Source organism: Mustelus asterias, chromosome 9, assembly GCF_964213995.1.
Source record: "Mustelus asterias chromosome 9, sMusAst1.hap1.1, whole genome shotgun sequence".
NCBI classification, from domain to species: domain Eukaryota; kingdom Metazoa; phylum Chordata; class Chondrichthyes; order Carcharhiniformes; family Triakidae; genus Mustelus; species Mustelus asterias.
In genome coordinates, this window is record NC_135809.1 from 70,364,420 (window position 1) to 70,392,055 (window position 27,636).

Genomic DNA, 27,636 nt, shown 5'->3' on the forward strand with positions numbered 1-27,636 from the left:
TTGACCTCCTTGGGAAATAAGGAAGGGCAGGTGACAGAAGTGTTAGTGAGGGATCACTTTGGGATCAGTGACCATAATTCCATTAGTTTTAAGATAGCTATGAAGAATGATAGGTCCGGCCCAAAAGTTAAAATTCTAAATTGGGGCAAGGTCAATTTTGATGGTATCAGGCAGGAACTTTCAAAAGTTATATGGGGGAGTCTGTGGGCAGGCAAAGGGACGTCTGGTAAATGGGTGGCTTCCAAAAGTGTGTTAACCAGGGTTCAGAGTAAGCACATTCCTCTTCGAGTGAAGGGCAAGGCTGGTAGAAGTAGGGAACCCTGGATGACTCGGGATATTGAGGCCCTGGTCAAGAAGAAGGAGGAGGCACATGACATGCAGAGGCAGCTGGGATCAATGAATCCCTTGGACTATAGGGGGTGTAGGAGTAGAGTTAAGAGAGAAATTAGGAGGGCAAAAAGGGGACACGAGATTGTTTTGGCAGATAAGGCAAAGGAGAATCCAAAGGGCCAAAAGAGTAACTAGGGAGAGAGTAGGGCCTCTTAAGGATCAACAATGTCATCTATGTGCGGATCCACAAGAGATGGGCGAGATCCTAAATGAATATTTCTCATCAATATTTACTGTTGAGAAAAGCATGGATGTTAGGGAACTTGGGGAAATAAATAGTGATGTCTCGAGGAGTGTACATATTACAGAGGTAGTGGTGCTGGAAGTCTTAAAGCGCATCAAGATAGATAAATCCCCGGGACCAGGTGAAGTGTATCCTAGGACATTGTGGGAGGCTAGGGAGGAAATCGCGGGTCCCCCAGCAGAGATATTTGAATCATCGATAGTCACAGGTGAGGTGCCTGAAGATTGGAGGGTGGCAAAAGTTGTGCCTTTGTTTAAAAAGGGCTGCAGGGAAAAGCCTGGGAACTGCAGGCCGGTGAGCCGCACAGCTGTGGTAAGTTGTTGAAAGGGTTTTTGAGAGACAGGATCTACAGGCATTTAGAGACGCAAGGACTGATTAGGGACAGTCAGCATGGCTTTGTGAATGGAAAATCATGTCTCACAAATTTGATTGAGTTTTTTGAAGGGGTAACCAGGAAGGTAGTTGAGGGCAGTGCAGTTGATGTTGTCTACATGGACTTTAGCAAGGTCTTTGACAAGGTACCACATGGTAGGTTGTTGCATAAAGTTAAATCTCACGGGATCCAGGGTGACGTAGCCAAATGGATACAAAATTGGCTTGATGACAGAAGCCAGAGGGCGGTTGTAGAGGGTTGTTTTTCAAACTGGAGACCTGTGACCAGCGGTGTGCCTCAGGGATCAGTGCTGGGTCCACTGTTATTTGTCATTTATTAAATGATTTGGGTGAGAATATAGGAGGCATGGTTAGTAAGTTTGCAGATGACACCAAGATTGGTGGCATAGTGGACAGTGAAGAAGATTATCTCGGATTGCAACGGGATCTTGATCAATTGGGCCAGTGGTCTGACGAATGGCAGATGGGAGTTTAATTTAGACAAATGTGAGGTGATGCATTTTGGTAGATTGAACCAGGGCAGGACTTACTCAGTTAATAGTAGGATGTTGGGGAGAGTTACAGAACAAAGAGATCTAGGGGTCCAGGTTCATAGCTCCTTGAAAGTAGAGTCACAGGTGGACAGAGTGGTGAAGAAGGCATTCAGCATGCTTGGTTTCGTTGGTCAGAACATTGAATACAGGAGTTGGGACGTCTTGTTGAAGATGCACAAGACATTGGTAAGGCCACACTTGGAATACTGTGTACAGTTCTGGTCACCCTATTATGGAAGGATATTATTAAACTGGAAAGAGCGCAGAAGAGATTGACTAGGATGCTCCCGGGACATGATGGTTTGAGTTATAAGGAGAGGTTGGATAGACTGGGACTCTTTTCTCTGGAGTGTAGGAGGCTTAGGGGTGATCTTATAGAGGTCTATAAAATAATGAGGGGCATAGATCAGCTAGATAGTCAATATCTTTTCCCAAAGGTAGCAGTCTAAAACTAGAGGGCATAGGATTAAGGTGAGAGGGGAGAGATACAAAAGGGTCCAGAGGGCCAATGTTTTAACACAGAGGGTGGTGAGTGTCTGGATCAAGCTGCCAGAGGTAGTAGAAACGAGTACAATTTTGTTTTTTAAAAAGCATTTAGACAGTTACATGGGTAAGATGGGTACAGAGGGATATGGGCCAAATGCGAGCAATTGGGACGAGATTAGGGGTTTAAAAAAATGGCGGCATGGCCAAAGGCTCTATGACTATGAGAAAGAGGCAGGGAGCGGGAGCCATTGGGGTGCGGGGGGGGGGCGGTGCGGGGGGCATTTCCCGATGGAGAGGGCGGGAGAGCGCTACCCGGTATCGAGGGAGAAATCAAGCACAGGCAGACTAAGTGGGAAAGAAGAAATAAGAGATAGAGCGGGGAAAGGGAGGCAGACAGAGTGTGGGGAAAGAGAGAGAGAGAGGGACAGCAAAGAGAGATAGACAGCGACAAAGCAGAGATTTTAGCTCGTTCTGAGAGTGCTGCTGCCGAGATCCAGAAGCTGCGTTATCAGTGACTTGTTCTGGTTATTTAGTGTTATCGCATTTGAATAGATGCAGTATTTCTCTTATATTCAGAGATTTATTGTATTTTGCAGGTTATTCCAGCCCCCTACCCCGCGCCCCTCACGCCCTCAATACCCCGCGCCCCTCACGCCCTCAATACCCCGCGCCCCTCACGCCCTCAACACCCCGCGCCCCTCACGCCCTCAACACCCCGCGCCCCTCACGCCCTCAACACCCCGCGCCCCTCACGCCCTCAACACCCCGCGCCCTCAACACCCCGCGCCCCTCACGCCCTCAACACCCCGCGCCCCTCACGCCCTCAACACCCCGCGCCCCTCACGCCCTCAACACCCCGCGCCCCTCACGCCCTCAACACCCCGCCCCCTCCTCGCCCTCCCCATCCCGCCCCCTCCTCGCCCTCCCCATCCCGCCCCCTCCTCGCCCTCCCCATCCCGCCCCCTCCTCGCCCTCCCCATCCCGCCCCCTCCTCGCCCTCCCCATCCCGCCCCCTCCTCGCCCTCCCCATCCCGCCCTCCCCATCCCGCCCCCTCCTCATCCCGCCCCCTCGCCCTCACCATCCCGTCCCCCTCACCATCCCGTCACCCTCACCCTCCCCATCCCGTCCCCCTCACCATCTCGTCCCTCTTACCCTCCCCATCCCGTCCCTCACCCCCTCCCTATACCTGTCCTTCATACCCACTGCACTTCAGTGCACATACCACCTCTTCCTACAGCCCATACCCCCACCTCACCCCACCCCACTAACCTTGCTTCACCCTTCCACCCATCCCGCACTGCTCCTCTTCCTCCATTCCAATCCCCTAACCCTGCTGACCGCCTCCTCTGGGCAGACTTTGACCTGAGGGGAATTGCATTATAATTGTCACCTACCTGGCTGGGGGGCTCCAGTGCATATGTGTTGATGAGGTATGCCAACATATTGCAAAGCCACAAGGAAATCATGTCACCCAGCAATCGAGGAATCAGGCCACTGCAGGAGGACACACGGTACTGGTGTTAGAGAAATACAGTGTGCCTGTGCAGACTAGAATCCGAGACATTCACAATAACATTCAGGACAGAATTGGACATGTTTACATCAACACACTCCCACACTGCTTTGTAAGGGGTTCACACACTCTAACCCCACCCTTCAGTACTGATGGAGTGCTGTGTTGTTGACATGCTATCTTTTAGGTAAGAGATTAAACAGGCCCCGAGCTGGTAACCAAGCCAATATTTATACATCAATCAATGTCAAACTGGACGATCGGGTAGTTTATCTTAGTAATGTTTATGGCATCTTACATTTCTATCATCGGCTGTGAAGCACTTGTGAAATCTAGGTTTCTCTTTTGGGAGTACAGGCTACTCAAGAACTCTGATTTATGCAGCACCTTTAACATAATAAAGCGTTGTATGCTTTTTGCATTTCAGCAACTGAAACCACTTCAGATTCTGGGAGTCTACACTACACCCCAACAAGAGAAAGTGAAAAGCTTGGACTTGGTGCTCAGTCATGCAGCACCAAAAGTAAATGCGTGGAAGGAATAGAACAGGGCATCCACGCTGCCCGCAGGCTCCTCAAAGACCCAATCTTTACTGATCAATTTGCCATGTGCCTTTGATCCTGGGATCATACTCCTGACTTTAACACATCCTGTCTTATTGTGAAGAGTGTCCAGATATATGTGCTGCGAGAGCTTGGACGCAGATTTTACTTTGTTTAACACACTTGGTGCTGATGTTAGTAGCGAGCGAGAGTTAGAGCAATTCCAGCTCCAGGTTTCATATTTCCTTTGATTGTCACTGAGTTTCCTCCCATAAATAAACTGCTGAGCAGCTTTTTAATCTTCTCATGTTTTTTTTAAAAGGACACTGGGCTGCAGGTACAGGCAGCTCATGATCTTCTGAGGCAACATTCTAAATTATTTCACACAAGTGTGAACCAACATGTGAGAAACATGAACTACTACCTAATCCCATTTACCAGCACTTGGCCCATAGACTTGAATGTTTTAACGTGCCAGGTGCTCATCCAGGTACTTTTTAAAGGATGGGAGGCAACCTGCCTCCACCACCCTCCCAGGCAGCGCATTCCAGACAATCACCACCCTCTGGGTAAAAAACATTCACATTCAATTTATACTTACGCAAAAAAGCCCAGAAACCCCTCCTCCTTATAGATTGTTACTACAGAACCGAATATCCCACTGCCAAGATAAAAAAGACAAAGCAAGGAATTACGATTCAAGAAAGAATCAGTTACTGGCATTCTCATGCCTGCACAATACCGAAAGCTCAGATTTAAAGTTTTAAAAGCCACATTGATTCAGTTTTCATGTGCGCCCCACAACTAAACCATCTGAACACAGTGTATTTTCTCATACACCATAACACAATAACTTGATTGCTTGACTGATTGCTAACTCTTCAGAAACATTCACTCCCTCTACCACCAGTGAACAGTGGCAGCCATATGTACCATCGACAAGATGCACCGCAGGAACTCACCAAGGTTCCTTTGGCGGCACCTTCCAAATCCATGACCACTACCATCTAGAAGGACAAGAGCAGCACATACCTGGGAATACCACTATCTGGAGGTTCCCCTCCAAGTCACCCAACATCCTGACTTTGAAATATATCTCCATTCCTTCACTGTCGCTGGGTCAAAACCCTGGAACTCCTTACCTAACAGCACTGTGAGTGTAACACCACCTCAGGGACTGCAGCAGTTCAAGGTGGCAGCTCACCATCACCTTCTGAAGCGCAAACAGGGATGGGGCAATAAATGCTGATCTAGCCAGTGACATCCACATCTCAAAAGAGTTTTTTAAAAACTGTGCATTCTTATCCATTGTAACACACTGTGTACACACATGCACCAGCACCATGCGCACATTAATTCATCTGAACACTAATTGTGTACAAACATACCATGGGGAACACAGATCTCAGAGACACTAAACCAATATTTTGCCTCAGTCTTCACGGTAGAGAATAATGGAAATTTTTCAAAAACTGCAGTTCACGCAGAGGAACTTGGTTCAATCACCATCACTAGGGAGAAAGTATTGAATAAACTAATGGCATGAAAGGCAGATAAGCCTCCCGGACCTGATGGCCTGCACCCTAGGGCATTAAAGGAGGTGGCAGCAGCGATAGTGGATGTTTTGGTTGCGATATTCCAAAATTCCCTGGATTCTGGAAAGGTCATGATGTGGAGATGCTGGCGTTGGACTGGGGTAAACACAGTAAGAAGTCTCACAACGCCAGGTTAAAGTCCAACAGGTTTATTTGGTAGCACAGGCCACTAGCTTTCGGAGCGCTGCCCCTTCATCAGGTGACTGTCCCAGTGGATTGGAAACATGCTAATGTGATGCCCATATTCAAAAAGGGAGAGGGGCAAAAAGTAGGAAACTATAGGCCGGTTAGCTTGACCCTCTGTGGTGGGGAAGTTGCTGGAATCTATCATTAAGGAGGAGATGACTGAACATTTGGAAAGACAAAGTTCAATCTACCATTGTCAGCATGGTTTTATGAAGGATAAGTCATGCTTGACAAACTTGCTGGAGTTCTTTGAGGATATAACCAGCAAGGTGGATAATGGAGGACCTGTGGATAATGTCAAACTTCCAGGTGGTGTTTGGCAAGGTGCCGCATAAAAGACTGATCCAGAAGGTGAGATTGCAGGGGATTTGGGGTAGAGTACTAGATTGGATTGAAAATTGGCTGACTAACAGAAAACAGAGTGTCGGGATAAATGGGTCCTTCTCTGGCTTGCAAGTTGTAACTAGTGGGGTGTTGCAGGGGTCAGTCCTCGGACCTCAACTGTTTACAATTTAGATGTATGGTCTGAAAGCAGTGACAGAGTGTAACATAGTAAAATTTGCAGATGGTACTAAAAGAGATGGGAAAATGAAGAATTTACAGATGGATATACATAGGCTAAGAGAATGGGCCAAAATTTGGCAGATAGCGTTTAATGTGGATAAGTGTGAGGTTACCCATATAGGCCGAAAAAATAGAAACCCAAATTATTCAAATGGAAAGCAGATTCAAAATGCATCTGGGCAGAGGGATCTGGGCGTCCACGTTCATGAATCACAAAAAGTCAGTATGCAGCTGCAGCTTTATTTAATGCATTTATTACAAAAGGACTGGAGCATAAAAGTAGAGAAGTGTTGTTGCAATTGTATCGGGCGTTGATACGATCACAGCTAGAGTATTGTCCAGTTTTGGTCTCCTTATTTGAGGAAGGATGTGGTGGCATTGGAGGCAGTTCAGAGGAGGTTCACTAGATTGATTCTGGGGATGAATCAATCCGAGGGTTGATGTATGAGGAGAGATTAAACAGTTTGGGCTTATACTTGCTGGACTTTAGAAGGATGAATGGGGATCTGATCGAGGTATATAAAACTTTAAAAGGGATTGATAAATGTTTCCCCTGGGGGAGGGGTGGGGCAAACAACGCCAGGGACCTGGGTTCGATTCCTGGCTTGGGTTTGTGGAGTTTGCACGTTCTCCCGGTGTCTGTATGGGTTTTCTCCAGGTGTTCTGGTTTCCTCCCACAGTCCGAAAGAAGTGCTGGTTAGGTGCATTGGCCATGCAAATTCTCCCTCAGTGTATCTGAACAGGCGCCAGAGTGTGGCAACTTGGGGATTTTCACAGTAACTTCATTGCAGTGTTAATGCAAGCCTACATGTGACACTTAGAAATAAACGTTAAAACGAGATCACGGGTATAGGTTGAGAGGCAGTAGATTTAAAACTGAGATGACGAGGAACTGCTTCTCACAGACGGTGGTGAATTTATGGAACTCGTTGCCCCATAGCACGGTGGAATCGGAATCATTAAATGGTTTCAAGAAGGGGACACATATATTTCTGATAAAAAGGGGTTAAAAGGGATATGGGGAACAGGATTTGAGACCCGGGAGCGATCAGCCATGATCTGACTGAATGGTGGAGCAGGTTTGAAGGGTTGAATTGCCTACTTCTGCTCCTAATTCACATGTTCTCATGCACCAATACATAATAACTGCGCACATTAATGAATCTGAACACTAACTGTGTTCACACATGCACCAGTACACAATAACTGCACACATTAATTCACCAGTACACTAACTGTATACACATACACACCAGTACACAATAACCCCACACATTAATTCACTGGTACACTATGTACACAAACGCACCAGTACACAATAACTGCACATATTAATTCATCTGAACACGAACTGTGTACACACTCATGCACTTCCATTCATCAGGTTAGAGTTTAATTTGTAGGCAAATCGCAAGAACCACTTGCAGGTAATTGACAGCACAAATCAAAATCATAGAAATCATAGGAACCCTGCAGTGCAGAAGGAGGCCATTCGGCCCATCGAGTCTGCCCCGACCACAATCCCACCCAGGCCCTACCCCATATCCTTACATATTTTACCCGCTAATCCCTCTAATCTACACATCCCAGGACACTAAGGGGCAATTTTTAGCATGGCCAATCAACCTAACCTGCACATCTTTGGACTGTGGGAGGAAACCGGAGCACCCGGAGGAAACCCATGCAGACACGAGGAGAATGTGCAAACTCCATACAGACAGTGACCCAAGCCAGGAATCGAACCCAGGTCCCTGGAGCTGTGAAGCAGCAGTGCTAACCACTGTGCTACCGTGCCGCCCCATGGCCTGTGATTGGTCAGACACACACTTTCAGCAGCCTCCAATGGCCCATTCTTGTCTAGTACAGGAGCAAATGTCCCTGTTCAGAGTGCTGGAACTCCCTAACACTGACAGTCTGATGGCTCATCCAAACCAGTCACGTCTCATCACTGACCTGTACTTGGTTTCACGGCCAATAAACTGTATCATGCATCGCAAGGTGACCACTGCAAGGAAACACAAAAGATTAATACTCCCAAGTTTGCACACTATTGGAACACAACAAAAAGTTTGAAGGCAGCAATCGGCACTAACCGTGGAAGGGGTGGGTGACGATGGTGGCTGTGGAGCGAGCAATCATCTCCCGCATTGTCTAGGCACAAAGCAAATAAGCAAATAGTCAAAATCACGAAAGCTCAGGGCACCAAGATAAGAGAAACTCCTGCTACAATGCACACATCGATGGGGCCCCCAAATCTCCCATCACTAGCGGATCATATCATTCTGCCCCCAATACCAGCATGTGTATGAGAGAAGGAACTTGCACTCTACAACTAACTTGGTGCTGTAATTGACGTGGGAGCGTTTGATGGGGTTAGTGCAGAGGGAGCTTTACTCTGTAACTAACCCCATGCTGTACCTGTCCTGGGAGTGCTTGGTGGGGACAGTGTAGAGGGAACTTTAGCCTGTATCTAACCCCATGCTGTACCTGTCTGGGAGAGTTTGATGGGGACAGTGTAGAGGGAGCTTTAGCCTGTATCTAACCCCATGCTGTACCTGTCCTGGCTGGGAGTGTTTGGTGGGGACAGTGTAGAGGGAGCTTTAGCCTGTATCTAACCCCATGCTGTACCTGTCTGGGAGAGTTTGATGGGGACAGTGTAGAGGGAGCTTTAGCCTGTATCTAACCCCATGCTGTACCTGTCCTGGCTGGGAGTGTTTGGTGGGGACAGTGTAGAGGGAGCTTTAGCCTGTATCTAACCCCATGCTGTACCTGTCTGGGAGAGTTTGATGGGGACAGTGTAGAGGGAGCTTTACTCCATATCTAACCGTGCTGTATCAGTCCTGGGAGTGTTGATGGGGACAGTATTGAGGGAGCTTTACTTTGAATGATGAGAGAGCGAGAGAGAGAGAGGATAGTCCCTGACAGATTAACTAACTGGGATTTTGGATACAGCAGAATTACTGGACCAAATGTCTCATGCTTTAGACTTCATGTAAAATAATTTGAAGTGTGACCAAGAGCACAAACATTGCAATCAGAATTATAAGTGGTCAGTCTGACGGTGGACTGCCTGTCATGCCACAATAATGTTGTAACTCCTTACTTAAAGCTGCCAAGTGTGACCAGAGTACTGCAGCCTGCAGAGAGTAGTGGCCCCCTGGCAGCTGGAGTAAGGAGTGACCAGCTCCATCCCATTAGATACTACACTTACCTCTTCAAACACACGGTGCAGTGATGGCTCATCCCCAATTTTCTCCAGATCTGTGCACTGCAAGCAAAGGTACAAAATATAACCCAGGAGTAACTAATATCTCTGGGAAAACCTTCACAAACACTTCGAGGTATATGTGTTCCTGAAGTTAATTCTAATCTCGAGAACTCTTGAATCTGCAATTGGCTCAAATCATACCAACTATCAACAGCCAAGGAAATCTGATGGACAAAGCACTGCAATATAAGATGCAAGCTGAAAATAACAATTAGCTGAGAGTGAGCTACAGACTGGAATCTAATTGAGAGATTCGGGGTGGTTTATATATAGAATAACAGATACCCAGGAGTGAGTTACAGACTGGAATCCAACTGAGGGGTTTGGAGTGGTTTATATATAGAATAACAGATACCCCGGAGTGAGTTGGACTGGAATCTAATTGTTAATTCTGGAGGTTTATATAGAATAACAGATACCCAGGAGTGAGTTACAGACTGGAATCCAACTGAGGGGTTTGGAGTGGTTTATATATAGAATAACAGATACCCCGGAGTGAGTTGGACTGGAATCTAATTGTTAATTCTGGAGGTTTATATAGAATAACAGATACCTGGGAGTGAGTTACAGACTGGAATCTAATTGAGGGGTTCGGAGTGGTTCATATATTGAACAGATACCCAGGAGTGAGTTACAGAATGGAATATAATTGAGGGGTTCGGGAAGATTTATATAAATAGAATAATAGATATATTGGAGTGAGTTACAGACTGGAATCTAATTGAGACTTCTGGAGGTTTATATAGAAAAACAGATACCCGGGAGCAAGTTACAGACTGGAATCTAATAGAGTGTTCTGGAGGTTTATGTATAGGAAGACAGATAGCTGGGAGCGAGTTACAGACTGGAATCTAATTGAGGGGTTCAGGGTGGATTATATATAAAGAATTGATTCAGAAGCATATGCAATCATGGTTGCTGAGTTATAACAGTGATTAAGACAATGATAAGCAAATCAGGTCCAGAAACTAAGCAGCCAATATCAAGTACAGGTGGTGAATAGATAAATTTCAAAGGTTATAGGAAGATCCTATAGTCAAAGGGAACCCTGCTTTCTTTGTGGATTTAAGTCAGTGCATTCATCAGTGAAATCATCAGTCACACCTGACTGTCATGTTAGTCCCGACCACTGCCACTCACTCCCACACATATTCTTCTATACATAGACCTGCAAATATTTATCTGCACTCACTTCTCTAGAAACGCATGTGTAGAAGAGCTGAACTGAGAGACAGACACTCACCTCGTTTTCTTTCATCTCCTGACAATTCTGAAACAGAAAAAGGGACAGAGAAAGTGAGAGTCTCAAACAGTAATGAGCAAATGACACATGGGAAGTGACAGATGGGTTGTAACTGCAGAGAGCGGCAGAGAGCAGCAGAGAGCGGCAGAGCACAAGAAAGGTTGCCCTGCAAGGAAAGACATTTAAACAAATTACATCCAATGCTCAAAATGTCCAGCTCCTGGGCATGCTAACGGGAGCAAGGGTAAGAACACTCAATCGTTCAGTGGAGCAGGTACGAGACTGTGAAAATCTACCAACATACAGCTCTGATTATTCAATAACCCACCCAGCTCAGAAAGTTAAATTCTGAACTATTTATTGGTTTCTCTGGCCATGCTGCCCAGACCAGTTTACAATCCCCACCTCATTAAAATGCCGACTCTTGTTGGCAGCTTTAATGGGTACTGGTTGCTGTTTCAAACTCCGCTGTACCAGACCCCAGGGCATGTTTCCCTACTAAGTAGTCTCACAACACCAGGTTAAAGTCCAGGTATATTTGGCAGCACGGGCTTTTGGAGCACTGCTCCATCATCAGGTGAGTGCAAGATTTGTTTCACAAACAGGGCATATATAGACACAAACTCAATTACAAGATAATGGTTGGAATGCGAATCTTAACAGGTAATCAAGTTTTTACAGGTACAGACAATGCGAGTGGAGAGAGGGTTAAGCACAGGTTAAAGAGGTGTGAATTGTCTCCAGCCAGGACGGTGAGACTTTGCAAGCCCAGGCAAGTTGTGGGGGTTACAGATAGTATGACATGAACCCTAGATCCCGGTTGAGGCTGTCTTCATGCTTGCGGAACTTGGCTATCAGTTTCTGCTCGGCGATTCTGCGTTGTCATATGTCTTGAAGGCTGCCTTACCCAAAGATCAGAGGCTGAATGCCCGTGACAGCTGAAGTCTTCCCTGACAGGAAGGGAACACTCCTGCCTGGTGATTGTCGAGCGGTGTCCTTTCATCTGTTGTCGTAGCGTCTGCATGGTCTCGTCATGCCTCGGGACATCCTTTCCTGCAGTATATCAGGTAGACAATGTTGGCCGAGTCACAAGAGTATGTACCGTGTACCTGGTGGATGGTGTTCTCACGTGAGATGATGGCATCGTGTCAATGATCCGGCACGTCTTGCAGAGGTTGCTGTGGCAGGGTTGTGTGGTGTCGTGGTCACTGTTCTCCTGAAGGCTGGGTAATTTGCTGCATACAACGGTTGTTTGAGGTTGTGCGGTTGTTTGAAGGCAAGTAGTGGGGGTGTGGGGATGGCCTTGGTGAGATGTTCGCCTTCATCGATGATATATTGAAGGCTCCGGAGAAGATGTTGTAGCTTCTCCGCTCCAGGGAAGTACTGGACGACGAAGGGTACTCTGTCCACCGTGTCCCGCATTTGTCTTCTGAGGAGGTCGGTGCGGTTTTTCGCTGTGGCACGCCGGGACTGTCAATCGATGAGTCGAGCGCCATATCCTGTTCTTACGAGGGCGTCTTTACGCGTCTGTAGGTGTCTGTTGCGATCCTCCTCATCTGAGCAGATCCTGTCCGTTTGTCCGTAGGGGATGGCTTCTTTAACATGTTTAGGGTGGAAGCTGGAGAAGTGGAGCATCGTGAGGTTAGTGACCGTTCTTGATGGAGATATGTGTGTCCAAGAATGCAACCGATTCTGGAAAATAGTCCATGGTGAGTCTGATGGTGGGATGTAACTTGTTGATGTCATGATGTAGTTGTTTCAGAGATTGTTCACCATGAATCCAAAGGAAGAAAATGTCATCAATGTATCTAGTGTATCAAATATCATCAATGTATCATGCACTCACCTGATGAAGGAGCAGCATTCCGAAAGCTCGTGCTACCAAATAAACCTGTTGGACTTTAACCTGGTGTTGTGAGACTACTTACTGTGTCATAAAGATTATACAGCATGGAAGCAGGCCCTTCGGCCCAACTCGTTCTAGCCAACCAGGTTTCCTAAACTTAACTAGTCCCATTTGCCTACGTTTGGCCCATATCCCTCTAAACCTTTCTTACCCATGCACTTGCCCAAATGTCTTTTAAATGTTGTAATTGTACCCGCCTCAACCATCTCCTCTGGCAGCTCATCCCATAAACACAGGTGATTGTCGAGCGGTATCTTTTAACTCTTTCCCCTCTCATCTTAAACCTATGCCCTCTAGTTTTAGACTCCCCTACCCTGGGGAAAAGACCTCGACAATTCACCTTAATATGCCCCTCATGATTTTGTAAACCTCACCCCTCATCCTCCTGCGCTCCAGGGAGAAAATTTATATATAAAAGATCCATGATCTATAAAAGTCTGAGCCTATCCAGCCTCTCCTTATAATTCAGACCGTCCAGTCCCAGTAACATCCTTGTAAATCTGTTTTGCACCCTTTTCAGTTTAATAACATCCTTCCTATAGCAGGGTGACCAGAATTGTACGCAGTACTCCAAATGTGGCCTTACCAATGTCTTGTAGTTGTTACAAAATGTCTCAACGCCTGTACTCAATGCTCTGACTGATGAAGGCAAGTGTGCCTAACGTCTTCTTCACCACCCGGTCTATTTATGACGCTACTTTCAAGGAGCTATGTACCAGCACTCCAAGGTCTCTCTGTTCGACAACACTCCCCAGGACTGTGCAAGTCCTGCCCTGATTTGTCTTACCAAAATTTAACTCGCATTTATCTGAATTAAACTCCATCTGCCAGACCACTAGCCCAATTGATAAAGATCCCGTTGTAGTCTTAGATAACCTTCTTCACTGTCTACTACACCATCAATTTTGGTGTCATCCACAAACTTACTAACCACGTCTCCTATATTCTCATCCAAATCGTTTATAGCAATGACAAACAACAGTGGACCTAGCAACGATGCCTGTGGCACATCGCTGGTCACAGGCCTCCAGTCTAAAAAACAACCCTCTGTCTCCTATCAGCAAGCCAATTTTGTATCCAATTGGTTAGTCCTCTCTGGATCCCGTGATCTAACCTTACTGTCCAGTCTACGATGCGGTACTTTGTTGAAGGCCTTGCCAATGTCTGCCCTCATCTATTTTCCTGGTCACCCCTTCAAAAAACTCTTATCAAATTTGTAAAACACGATTTCCCACGCACAAAGCCGTGCTGACTATTCCTAATCAGTCTTTGCCGTTCCAAATGCATGTAGATCTGGTCTCTCAGAATCCTCTCCAATAACTTACCCATCACTGACGTTAGGCTCACTGGTCTGTAAGTTCTCTGGCTTTTCTCTGCTGCCTTTCTTAAATAATGGCACAGCATTTGCCTCCTTCCAGTATTCCAGTACCTCACCCGTGGCTGTCGATGATACAAATATCTCCACAATTTCTTTCCTAGCTTCCTATGACGTCCTGGGATGCACTTGATCAAGTTCCAGGGATTTATCTACCTTTATGCGTTTTAAGACCTCCAGCACCTCCTTTTGTGTAATGTGGATACCTTCCAAGCCATCACTATTTACTTCCCCAAGTTCCCTGGCTGGCACAACACTGGATTCCCACCCTAAACCCAGAGCAACACATTACATCAGTTCAGCCTGCTGTGTCAAAGTACACAACCAACCAGTGTCCCTGACCTCTGTTCACCCTTCCCAAGGAAAGAATTCCACTCTTGACCACCCTACACACACAGCAGACACAATTCACTGGAGGGCTACTCCATTTACTGTGAAGTGACTGTCAGGCAATTTCCAGGAAATCAGTGTTCATCATTCCCCGACTGCAACTTCAATGCAAGAGTTCAGTTCACCATGGATACAGGAGCTACCTGCAGTACTTGGCCGTGTACAAGTGTCCCAATGGCTCCTGCGCACAGACGAGGTGTTAGACCTTTAAACAGACCCCGCTTTCCATCGATTTTCACAATGTGCTTGGCTGCAGGAGAAATAGGAATAAGTAACAATTCAATTAGGTTCAATCTTTTCAAATACTTTGACAGTGAATCTTTGGTAATACAATAATGTTCGACTACTGTTTAATGTCAGACACCCCCTTCAGCTGCTTCATCTTCCTTCCTTCCACCATAAGGTCAGAGATGGGGGATACGTGCTGATGATTGCACAATGTTCAGCACTATTTACAACTCCTCAGATACTGAAATACCAGGTCCAAGTGCAGCAAGGTCTGGACAATATCCAGGCTTGGTCTGACAAATTGAAAGTAACATTCGTGCCACACAAATGCCAGGCAATGACCATCTCCAACAAGCAAGAATCTAACCATCAGCCATTGACACCCAAGTGCAACATCCTCATTCAGGATACAGCAGTCCACCCACCACCTTATGCATTCATCATTAGCGCACAGTGGAAACATGTACAAGATGTACCACAGAAATGCACCAAGATCCCTTTGACAGCACCTTCCAAACTGCACTAAAATTGCATGTATACAAACAAGGCCCCAGACTTCCCGGCACCCAGCTCACAAAAAACTCTAAATGAAACTAAAGCAGGTTTCAACTTTCTCAACAAAATACGAATAAGCATTGAACTTAAAGCCATACATCATTGTTGGCAACTGTCCCATTAAACATTCCCAGGATAGGTGCAGCACAAGGTTAGATAGAGAGTAAAGCTCCCTCTACACTGTCCCCATCAAATACTTCCAGGACAGATACAGCACGAGGTTAAATATAGAGTAAAGATCCCACTACACTGTCCCCATCAAACACTCCCAGGACAGGGACAGGACGGGGTTAGAGACAGAGTAAAGCTTCCTCTACACTGTCTCCAGCAAACTCTCTGAGCTGGTACAGCATGATATTTCATAGAGTAAAATTTCTGCATCAGTGGTTCGCAACTTTTTATATGGCATGGCACACCTCTATACCAATAAACAATTTTGAGGCACATTTCCTATTTTCTCTGCCTTCTTCCCTTACTGGGAACTTTGTTTTTAACTTCTCCCTGTCGTATTGCCTGTTTTTTAAAACCGCTCTTTGTCTCTCACTTCTCCCAGGGTTTTGGCACCCTTTTTGAGTTTTCATTTTTTGTGCAGGCACATGGGGCCTTTGTCTTCAGCTCTGAGTCCCGCTGGTCATGCACATGGGCCTAACCAACTTAAAAAATCTAAACTGCACATGGGCTGTTCTTTATCAGCCGCCACATACATGGGAGGCCCAAGATTCATCAGATCTTGGAGATGTTGACCACAGAGCTGAAGACAAAGGTTAGTTTTAGTTTAATTACATGAATGTTGAATCATTTTGAATCTTTCTTCACGGCACACTTGGGGGGCTCTGCATGGCACACTGGTTGGGAACCACTGCTCTCATCAAACACTCCCAGGTCAGGTACAGCATGGAGTTAAATACAGAGTAAAGCTCCTTCTACACTGTCCCATCAAATACTCCCAGGATAGGTACAGCACGGAGTTAAATACAGAGTAAAGCTCCTTCTACACTGTCTCATCAAACACTCCCAGGGCAATTACACATGGGGTTAGATACAAAGTAAAGCTCCCTCAACACTGCCCCCATCAAACACTCCCAAGACAGGTACAGCATGGGGTTAGATACAGAGTAAAGTCCCCTGTAGACCATCTCAAACAACCTAGGCCGATAGTGCCAAGGCACAGAGCAAAGCTCCAGCTACATGTCCCATCAAACACTCCAAATCGCAACTACAGTACAGACGAACGGAGACTTGGTGGCTAAGATTGTGTTCACTCTGAACTGACTGTCAGACAGCAATAATTGGAAGCAGCATTCTGCATTGCTTCAGTACGTACCATATGTAAAAAGGCCAGGTAGCTGAAGAACTGGTCGCCTGAAGAAGTTCCTGCCCATAACTGGAGCAATAGGTTCATGACCAACCTAGAACAAGGTGAAAAATAACTTCATCAAGTCGTATTATAAAATCTCATTGACAGAGTGTTTCCCTCTCATCCTGTGGGCAGGGTGGACCACTTGCACAGCTGAATGGTGGAGAGTGGGTACAAGATACAGCGCAAGATTGACAGTGCATCTTCTCAGAGCAGCAAAGATTCCACAGCATGTATCAACCAAACAACATTTTTTATCTCAATGAAAAACTGAAGAAAACAAAAGCAAACTGTAGTTGCTGGAAATCTGAAATAAGAGCAATGTCAGGCAGCATCTGTGCAAAGAGAAACACTTAGTTTCAGGTCAATGACACTACGTTGTTTAAAATATAGTAAGTGTTAAGAAGGTGAAATGGAGAGGGTGATCCTGCAATGGGATGGAAGGCAGCCAATATTAAATACTGTTAGGAATAGCTCAAGGGAGTGATAATGGGACAAGAAACTAAAGATGTACCCAGAGGAGATGTGAATGAAAGAAGAACATTATGACACTACTGTGTGTGGGGTCTTGCTGTGCAGAAATTGGCTGCCCGTTTTTCCCATTAAACAGTAATTACACTTTAAATATACTGAAAAGAGACTGTAAAGGACTGTGGGATGCTTTGAGATACGAGGGGAAACACCCTTTCCACGTCCACCTTGTCAAGGCCATTCAGGATCTTATAAATATCATGTCACCGCTCACTCTTCTAAACTCCAGTGGAAACAAGCCCAGTTTGTCTTAACCTTTTCTCACAAGACAACCCATTCAATCCAGGTATTAATCTAGTAAACCTTCTCTGAACCATCTCCAACACAACTACATCCTTCTTTCAATAAATCTGCTCACAGTATTTGAGATGTGGTCTCAGTGCCCTGTATAACTGAAGCATTAGCCTCCTTACTTTGATGAGATTGTGAAAGGCTCTTTCGTGAGGCTTGTTTTTTTCTCTTTGCACATTTGTCGAACAGCTAACAAGAGAGCGAGTGCTGAGCCAGCTTTGTGGCTGCTGGCATCAAACTGAGTGAGACACCCTGACAAACACATAGAAGCTTAAAATAGCCCAGTCATAAAGTGCGAAGACTGACACTTACTTTCTTCTCCCCGTAATTACATTGTGCAGTGCTTTTAACCAAGTGCAGGTCCCACCCGAGCCAAGCATTGCTCCTGGCTCCAGCTGGACATTTAATTACACACTGCTCATTCTCTCCCATTCCCCTCACATGCTCACTCCTATAATTCAGCACAAACAGCCCCTACCCAGAATCGCAGACTGATCACAGGCCATAATTGGCCCTTTCCAAATTCAAGTCTGTGATTGTATGTTAATCAGAGTGACCACACAGACACTGCCAGCTTGTCTGTAGTCACTTACCTCCTGTCCACAAGATGCTGTGTGTCATTACTCAGGAACAGCCCAGACCATTGGTGCCCCCACTACTTCACACAAGAGACCCATTCTGCACTCTGGGCACATTCTAACCAGGAGCTTTGACAGCCAGGGTTCTCATAGTTGAGCTGGATCACATCGACATCAATGTCCTTGACCTGGTGCAATGTAGCTGTGATCAATAGCGGGTTGGTCATGCCCCCTAACCTTGGGATGCTGAGGCCCATTGGAGTGCTGACTGAGATCACTAACCCTGCTCAGCCAGAACTTGACTGATAATAGAAAGCTGCATGCAGCTGAACTCCCAGCCTGTCAATAAAACATTTCTGGAAGCTGAAAATCAATTGAAACTGTGAAAACTGAAATTGATAAAGACTATTCTTAGGTAAGGGCATTAAGAGTTATTGAATGATGTTTAGTGAAGGAAAAGATTAGTTATGATCTAATATCATATCAAAGCAGGCTCAGGGACAGAATGGCCTTCTCCTGTTCCTCACCCCTAGATTTCTCTAGGTGTTATTTTCAGGGAAACTGTTCATGCTGACACTTTAAATACACATTCAAAGAATCATGATGGACCTGTACGAAATTATGGACATAGAAAGGGTAAATAGGAAGAAACTTTTCCCTTAGTAGAGGGATCAATAACCAGGGCATCGATTTAAGGTAAGGGGCAGGAGGTTTAGTTGGGATTTGAGGAAAAACCTTTTCACCCAGAGGATGGTGGAGTCTGGAACAAACTGCCCAAAAGGATGATGGAAGCAGACAACATTTAAACAACATTTAAGAAGCATTTAGATGAGCACTTAAAAAACCATAGCATACAATGCTATGAACCACGTGCTGGAAAATGAGATTAGAACAGTTAGGTGCCTGATGGCTGCTGCAGAGATGATGAGCCGAAGGGCCTCTTTCTACGCTGTAAAACTCTGACATCAGAAAAGGTGGCCGTTCGACCCATTATGTCTGCTGGCTCTAAGGAACAATTCATGTCCTACCACTTCCTCACCTCCCTAAATCCCTTTCAGATATTTAGAAAAGATTTGCAGCACAGGCCACTCTGCCCATCATGTCTGCGTTTCTCCCCAGTTTCTCCCATTTTCTAGCACTCAGTCTTACGTCCTGCAGATTATAGGAAGTTCAGCTGCAAATGCAGAAATTTTTAATGAGTTGAAAGTTGTTGCCTTGCACACACTTTCAGACGGTTAGTTCCAGACCCCTATTACCCTCTGGATGAAAAACAATTCCTCATCTCCCCTTTAATCCTTCTACCAATCACTTTAACCCTATCACTCTAGTCACTGACCTTTCTGCTAAATGTTATGACAATGGATGAATAGACACCGCTCGACAATCACCAGGCAGGAGTGTTCCCTTCCTGTCAAGGAACACTTCAGTGGTCAAGGGCATTCAGCCTCTGACCTTCATGTAAGCATTCTCCAAGGTGGCCTACACGACACATGATAACGCACAATCGCTGAGCAAAAACTGATAGCCAAGTTCCGCACAGGAGGACGGCCTCCACCGGGATCTTGGGTTCATATCACACTATCTGTAACCCCAACGACTTGCCCATGGCTTGCAAAATCTCACTAGCTGTCCTGGCTTGAGACAATACACATCTCTTTAACTTGTGCTTAACCCGCCCTCCACTAGCATTGTTTGTACCTGTAAAGACCTGATTACCTGTAAAGACTCGCATTCCAACCATTATCTTGTAATTGAGTCTGTGTCTATATATGCCCTGTTTGTGAACCCAACTCTTTACTCACCTGATGAAGGATCAGCGCTCCGAAAGCTTGTGCTACCAAATAAACCCGTTGGACTTTAACCTGGTGTTGTGAGACTTCTTACTGTGCCCAGCCCAGTCCAACACCGGCATCTCCACATCTTTCTGCTAAAGTAAACCTTTCCCATCCACTATAGCCAGGACCCACACAACCTGTACATCTCAATCAAATCCCCCCACAGCGTCCTCTGTTCTAAGGAGAATAACCCCAGCCTATCACTCTTTTCTTGTAGTTGCACCCCTGTCAATCTTCTCTGTACCCTGTCTAATGCAATTCCATCCTTTCTGTAATGAGCTGGTCAGAACTGCACACAGCACTTGTGACCTAACAAGTGTTTTATACAGTCCCAATATAACCTCCCTGCTCTTATATTCCATACCTCAGCTAAGAAACAAAAGGATTGCATTTGCCTTATTAATCACCTTATTGACCTGTCCTGCTACATTCAGGAATCGGAGGGCATGCACCTCAAGGTTTCTCACTTTGTCGACAGCTCTCAGTATTCTCGCATTTATTGTGTGTTCCTTTGCCTTGTTTGACCTCCCCAAATGCATGACCTCACACTTTACGGAGTTGAATTCCATTTGTCCATTTCCTGTCCATCTGACCAGTCCATTGATATCATCTTGCAGTGTACAGAAATCCTCCTCGCCATCTAACGCACACCAACTTTTGTGCTGTATGCAAGCTTCTTGATCATGTCCCCCACATTTACATCAAAATCAGTTAGACCATAAAAAGCAGGGGACTTGGTACTGTGCCATGCTCAGTCCCACTTGAAATTATTTTGGTAAGTACTTTATCTATTTCATGTGTGTTTAAATATTCAGGGTAAATGCAGAATGAAAATGGCCCAAGGTTGTTTGGTGAAAATCCCTTTGCTCTTGCTGCTGCCAACATAATTTGAATGTCAGGTCTTTCAGAGACCATTTGCAACCCCTCGTGTGGTTGCAGACAGGACTGGATCGAGGTCTATAAGTCGCACACAGGTACACACACGTAAGCAGAGAATCTTTCTCCTGAAGAAAATGGAAAAACCATTGATTAAACTGACAATGCAATTTGTACCTTGTGTAAATTACTAGCTGATTAGATCATTTCTGGCCTGTGTGTTTGCTACATCTTATTTGTAAATAAATGTGGAATCATTATGGGTGGAGATAAGGAATAGTAGGGGGAGAAAGACACTAGTAAGCGTGGTCTATAGGCCCCCAAATAATAATGTTGAGGTGGGGAGGGCTATAAACAAACAAATAATGGATGCGTGCAAAAACGGAACGGCAATAATCATGTGGGATTTTAACCTGCATATTGATTGGCTAACTCAAGTTGGACGTGGTGGGATGGAGGAAGAGTTCTTAGAATGCTGTCGGGATAGTTTCCTTGAACAGTATGTTACAGAACCTACGAGGGAGCGAGTTATCTTAGATCTGGTAATGTGTAACGACAGTAAGAAGTTTCACAACACCAGGTTGAAGTCCAACAGGTTTATTTGGTAGCAAAAGCCACACAAGCTACCAAATAAACCTGTTGGACTTTAACCTGGTGTTGTTAAACTTCTTATTGTGTTTACCCCAGTCCAACGCCGGCATCTCCACATAATGTGTAACGAGACAGGTAGAATTAAGGATCTTCTTGTGAAGGACCCTCTTGGGTCGAGTGGTCATAATATGATCGAATTTCTGGTGCAGATGGAGGGGGAGAAAGTAGGGTCCCAAACCAATGTCCTCTGCTTGAACAGAGGGGAGTACGATAGGATGAGGGCTGAATTGGCTGAGGTGGACTGGGAGAGCAGACTGGTAGGTGGGACAACTGAGGAACAATGGAGGATTTTTAAGGAGATCTTTTTCAGTACTCAGCAAAAATATATTCCGGTGATAAAGAAGGACTGTAAGAAAAGGGATAGCCAGCCGTGGATAACGAAGGAAATAAAGGAGAGTATTAAATTAAAAACTGATGCGTACAGAGTGGCCAAAAATAGTGGAGACTTAGAAGATTGGGAAAGTTTTAAAAAACAACAAAGAATGACTAAGAAAGCGATAAAGAAAGGAAAGATAGATTTTGAAACTAAACTAGCTCTAAACATAAAAAATAACAGTAAAAGTTTTTACAAATATATAAAAAGGAATAGAGTGGCTAGAGTGAATGTTGGACCCTTGGAGGACGAGAGGGGGGATTTAATAATGGAAAACGAGGAAATGGCTGAGACTTTAAATAGGTTTTTTGTGTCGGTCTTCACGGTGGAAGACACAAATAGTTTACCGAATATTAACGATCGAGTGTTGGTAGGAGGAGAGGTACTCAATACAATTATTGTTACTAGAGAGGCAGTGCTTGGTAGACTAACGGGACTGAAGGTGGACAAGTCCCTGGGCCCGGATGGAATGCATCCCAGGGTACTGAAAGAAATGTCAGAGGTAATAGCGGATGCGTTAGTGGTTATTTATCAAAATTCACTGGACTCTGGGGTAGTGCCGGCTGATTGGAAAACGGCTAATGTTACGCCGCTGTTTAAAAAAGGAAGTAGACAAAAGGCGGGTAACTACAGGCCGGTTAGCTTAACGTCCGTAGTTGGGAAAATGCTGGAATCCATCATTAAAGAAGAAATAGCAGGCTATCAAGCAGACGCAGCATGGATTCATGAGAGGAAAGTCGTGTTTGACGAACTTACTGGATTTTTAAGAAGATGTGACTAGTGCGGTTGACGGAGGGGAACCGGTAGATGTGGTGTTTTTGGATTTCCAAAAGGCATTCGATAAGGTGCCTCACAAAAGGTTGCTGCAGAAGATTGGGGCACACGGAGATGGGGGTAGGGTGTTAGTGTGGATTGGGCATTGGCTATCCAACAGGAAGCAGAGAGTTGGAATAAATGGGTGCTTTTCTGGTTGGCAGTTGGTGACTAGTGGCGTGCCGCAGGGATCGGTACTGGGGCCTCAACTGTTTACTATTTACATAGATGATCTGGAGGAGGGGACTGAGTGTAGGGTAACAAAGTTTGCTGACGACACGAAGATAAGTGGGAAAGTGAATTGCGTGGAGGAAGTGGAAGGTCTGCAGAGAGATTTGAATAGGCTGTGAGTGGGCGAGGATCTGGCAGATGGAGTATAACATTGGCAAATGCGAGGTTATTCACTTTGGAAGAATTAATAACAAATTGGATTATTATTTAAATGGAAAAAAATTACAACATGCTACTGTGCAAAGGGACCTGGGGGTCCTTGTGCATGAGTCGCAAAAACTCAGTCTGCAAGTACAACAGGCGATCAAGAAGGCAAATGGAATGTTGGCATTTATCCTGAGGGGGATAGAATATAAAAGCAGAGAAGTCTTGCTGCATCTGTACAAGGCATTGGTGAGGCCGCAGCTGGAATACTGTGTGCAGTTTTGGTCCCCTTACTTGCGAAAGGATATATTGGCCTTGGAGGGAGTGCAGAGAAGGTTCACCAGGTTGATACCGGAGATGAGAGGTGTAGATTATGAGGAGAGATTGATCAGATTAGGTTTGTACTTGTTGGAGTTTAGAAGGCTGAGGGGTGATCTTATTGAGGCATATAAGATAATGAAGGGGCTGGATAGGGTAGAAGTGGAGAGATTCCTTCCACTTAGAAAGGAAACCAGAACTAGAGGGCACAGCCTCAAAATAAAGGGGGGTCAGTTTAGGACAGAGTTGAGGAGGAACTTCTTCTCTCAGAGGGTGGTGAATCTCTGGAATTCTCTGCCCACTGTAGTGGTGGAGGCTACCTCGTTTAATATGTTTAAATCATGGATAGATGGATTTCTGATCGGTAAGGGAATTAAGGGTTATGGGGAGCAGGCGGGTAAGTGGAACTGATTCACTTCAGATCAGCCATGATCTTATTGAATGGCGGGGCAGGCTTGAGGGGCTAGATGGCCTACTCCTGGCTCCTATTTCTTATGTTCTTATGTCCTTATAGTTTAGCCTGTATGAGAGACTAATGGTGTGATATTTTCCAATATGCCACAAGCTGAGAGGCGTAATGGTGGTCTTATGCGTGATTTACTGAACTTAACTGTTTGGCCCTAGCACAGCAATTCAGACTTGCAGAAATGAAGATGTGGGGATCAGTTTTTCTGTGGCAGTGACTGTGGCAGGAACATCTTGTACCACATACACACAAACTGCAGGCGAAAGCAATCTTTTGTCCTGCTGTTGGCGCAATTTTAATTGTCCTTGGGTTCATTTTTGTTTTACTGGGTAAAGTAATAAAAAACACTGGTTATACTGAGAAAAAGATGCAACTTTCTAACTATAGTAAACACAACCCTGGTGTGACTCTGGGACATTTACTTGCATCAACATTTCCTTAAATTACATGTGTGGCTCCTGTGGTTTTACTGCTAGCTTTAAGTAAATCCCCGATGGTCATATGGGGAGGTGCTGAACTAAGGAGCATCACGCCTCGACAGGACATGGAATTACATGTCTCTGGGAGGCTCACTCAGTGTCACCGCTGATTTTTCAGGTGGCATTTGCAGAATGCTGAAAGCCATTCAAGTTGATGTATGGGAAAGGGACAGAAAGCTAACTTGAGGTCACAACTGTGACTGGACACAGAAATGCATGAATACAGCAGGAAAGGTATTCTGCTCGCTCTGGTGTAGCAACAGCAGGGTTGCAATGGGACAAGGTCAACACAACATAGCATTGTGCTTCTTTCGATAGGATTCCCAACAAGGAGTTAGGCCCCACAGGCAAGACACCAATTGCAAGAGGGGTGCATTAAGTGAGGTTACCCTGCAGTCTCAGTTGACAGTGTGGGTAAAGAAAGGCACTTCCTGCAGTGATGATTTACTGAGAACACACACACCACAGACACTGCTAATTATCAACCCTAATCCCGATTAAAAGATGATAATTTTTAAGCAGATAACAATAAATAGCAAAAGGACAAAGTCAGGAGCAGGGGGATTGACAGAACATTTTGGTAGGACAGGAAATATTTCACCCCATTAGTCTCATACCTACTTTCACACCCACTCATACCTACGATCATCTCTTTTTAAATCTTTTAGCCCAAAAGCAAAAAAGGTATGCTTCGCTTTTCTTGGAACAGTCCAACTAAAATAACCAGGAATATCTAAAACCAAATCCATTGGGATGTACAGCCAACAAGGAGGAGACTTCAGGAGGCACAATGTGTAAGGAGTGAAAGGGGTGGGTCAGGGATCACATGATGTCAGGAAAGGGAGGGAAGAGAGGCAGAGCTTAATAAAAGCCAGGAAAGCACAAAACAGCTGGCAGGGAGGCAGGACAGAAAGGAAAGAGGAGAACGATGCTGATGGTTCTGTTTGCAATCATCTGGTTGTGCCTGTGTCCTGGTGTCCAGCTGGGGCCAGCTGCAAACCGAGAGCGCCGGGGTCTCGTTGACATGGCCATGACCTTGTGGTGTTATCGCTCCAAACTGGGAATCCCCCTTCTCAAACTCCATAACTACGGCTGCTATTGTGGGACGGGTGGCTGGAGCAGACCTGTCGACCAGGTAGACCATTGTTGCTTCCTACACGACTGCTGCTATTACCACACAAGAGTGACCCTGGGCTGCCACAGCCATGTCAAATGGAGCCCGTACAACTTCACATGCAAGAGGGCTCAGACAGAGTGTAAGGGGCGGACCGTGTGTACCAGGATGTCATGCGAATGTGACAGGGCCTTTGCCGAATGTTTGTCCAAGGCTAAACCCAGCAAACTACACTACTTCTATAAGACAAGATTCTGTAAGGAGAACAAATCTGTCTGCCCAGCCATCTTCCCCAACTCCACAACCATCATGGAATGGATTAAACAAGGCAACTGAAGTCTGGGCTACCACCACCATAAGCAAACTGCAGCAGCAACGCGCACGCATGCAAACACACATGCACGGCTGTACTGTTACACCACACTTTCAAATCTGAGACCAACCACTCAGAGGACTGCTGCATCAGCAACAGCTGTGGACCTACTAAAGCAATGGACTGCACAGTCTATTCTGGCATATGTGACTTTAAGCAGAAAGTTCCAGCACATAGGAGGTACCATTTTATACAAAGTACAGGTCGCTTTAAGATCTATTATGTAACTGCACAATTTTCATAGTCTTCAAAATTAAAATGATTTATATGTATTCAGTGTGCGAGTGTCATCCACTTTGCGGAAGGCACTGCCTCCTGTCATCGTGACTTGGGGAACACGCTCCAGATGGAGAACAGGACTGGGGGAAATCAATCTCAGTATGTGCTCATCATTATCCACTGACCTACACACAAACCATGGTTGAGGTGACCAAGGTTACACTGTCAGCGAACAAAGAGTCAACAATCACATCGAGAGCCACGTCTGAGCATCAGAACACAGGCAACGTAGATTCAACAACAGCTCAAGTGAGATCATAAGGGTACAACTGTTAACCAATTTAAAAACCAAAGCATCACAATTTGAGTGCAGGGAGCAACAGGGATTCCAAAAACTACGTGTAAATTGGCCACTGGCACCTAAAAATTCACTGTCACAAACTGAGCGGTGTCTCCTGTACATTCACACTCAAACTGAGCTGTCTTCTGTATGTTCACGCTCACACTGAGCTGTGTCTCCTGTACATTGACTGTCATACACAGAGCTGGGTCTCCTGCACATTCACACTCAAACTGAGCTCTCTCTCCAATACATTCACACTCACAGTGTGCGTGCGCGGGTGTGTGTGTCTCCTGCACATGCACTGTCACACACACAGCTGAATCTCCTGTACAATCAGAGGCAAATACTGAGCTGCATCACCAGTACATTCACACACACACACTGAGCTGTGTCTCCTGCACATTCACTGTCATACATTGTACAGGCGATACAGGTCATTCAGACTTACACTGAGCTGTGCCTCCTCTACATTCACACACACACACTGAGCTGTCTCCTGTACACTCACTCGCTCACTGAGCTGTCTCCTGTATGTTCACACACACACACTGAGCTGTGTCTCCTGTACATTCACACACACACTGAGCTGCGTCTCCTATACATTCTCACATACACACTGAACTGTGTCTCTTGTACATTCACCGTCACTCACTGCGCTGTCTCCTGTGCGTTCACACACACACACTAAGCAATGTCTCCTGTACGTTCACTGTCACACATATAGCTGTGTCTCCCGTACATTCATTGTCACACATTGTGCTGTGCCTCCTGTACATTACCGTCACTGCGCTGTGTCGCCTGAACATTCACACACACACACACGTGTCTCCTGTGCAGTTCTCACACAGACTGAGCACTGTCTCCCGCACATTCTCTGTCACACACACTGAGCTACAGCTCCTGTACATTCACAGGCAAAAACTGAGCTGTGTCTCCTGTACATTAGCTGGTCGCCCACAGCGACAGACGCGCGCGCCCACAGCGACAGACGCGCGCGCCCACAGCGACAGACGCGCGCGCCCACAGCGACAGACGCACACGCACACACACAGCGACAGACGCACACGCACACACACAGCGACAGACGCACACGCACACACACAGCGACAGACACACACGCACACACACACGCGCACACACCGCGACAGACACACACGCGCACACACCGCGACAGACACACACGCGCACACACCGCGACAGACACACACGCGCACACACCGCGACAGACACAC

General features: G+C 45.8%; 2 protein-coding genes across 3 annotated transcripts in view; one reads left to right on the forward strand and one right to left on the reverse strand.

Moving 5' to 3' along the window:
• Nucleotides 1–24,205, reverse strand: part of mtch2 (mitochondrial carrier homolog 2) — a 41,341-nt gene extending 17,136 nt beyond the window's left edge. The window contains exons 1-10 of one of the 2 annotated variants that reach the window (XM_078220350.1): nt 24,022–24,205; nt 20,412–21,008; nt 16,737–16,821; nt 14,773–14,879; nt 10,959–10,985; nt 9,659–9,715; nt 8,541–8,598; nt 8,401–8,452; nt 4,704–4,763; nt 3,442–3,541 (exon numbers count right to left, since the gene is read on the reverse strand). In XM_078220350.1, the coding sequence (XP_078076476.1) occupies nt 3,442–3,541; nt 4,704–4,763; nt 8,401–8,452; nt 8,541–8,598; nt 9,659–9,715; nt 10,959–10,985; nt 14,773–14,879; nt 16,737–16,821; nt 20,412–20,573 (708 nt within the window). In that variant the 5' untranslated portion in view covers nt 20,574–21,008; nt 24,022–24,205. The remainder of the gene's footprint in view (nt 1–3,441; nt 3,542–4,703; nt 4,764–8,400; nt 8,453–8,540; nt 8,599–9,658; nt 9,716–10,958; nt 10,986–14,772; nt 14,880–16,736; nt 16,822–20,411; nt 21,009–24,021) is intronic. The other variant, XM_078220351.1, reaches the window with a different exon arrangement.
• A 1,078-nt stretch (nt 24,206–25,283) lies between these two features.
• On the forward strand, nt 25,284–25,805 carry LOC144499243 (basic phospholipase A2 PLA-B-like). The gene has a single exon (XM_078221361.1). The coding sequence runs from the start codon at nt 25,284–25,286 to the stop codon at nt 25,803–25,805; it is 522 nt and encodes a 173-aa protein (XP_078077487.1).
• The last annotated feature ends 1,831 nt before the right edge of the window (nt 25,806–27,636 follow it).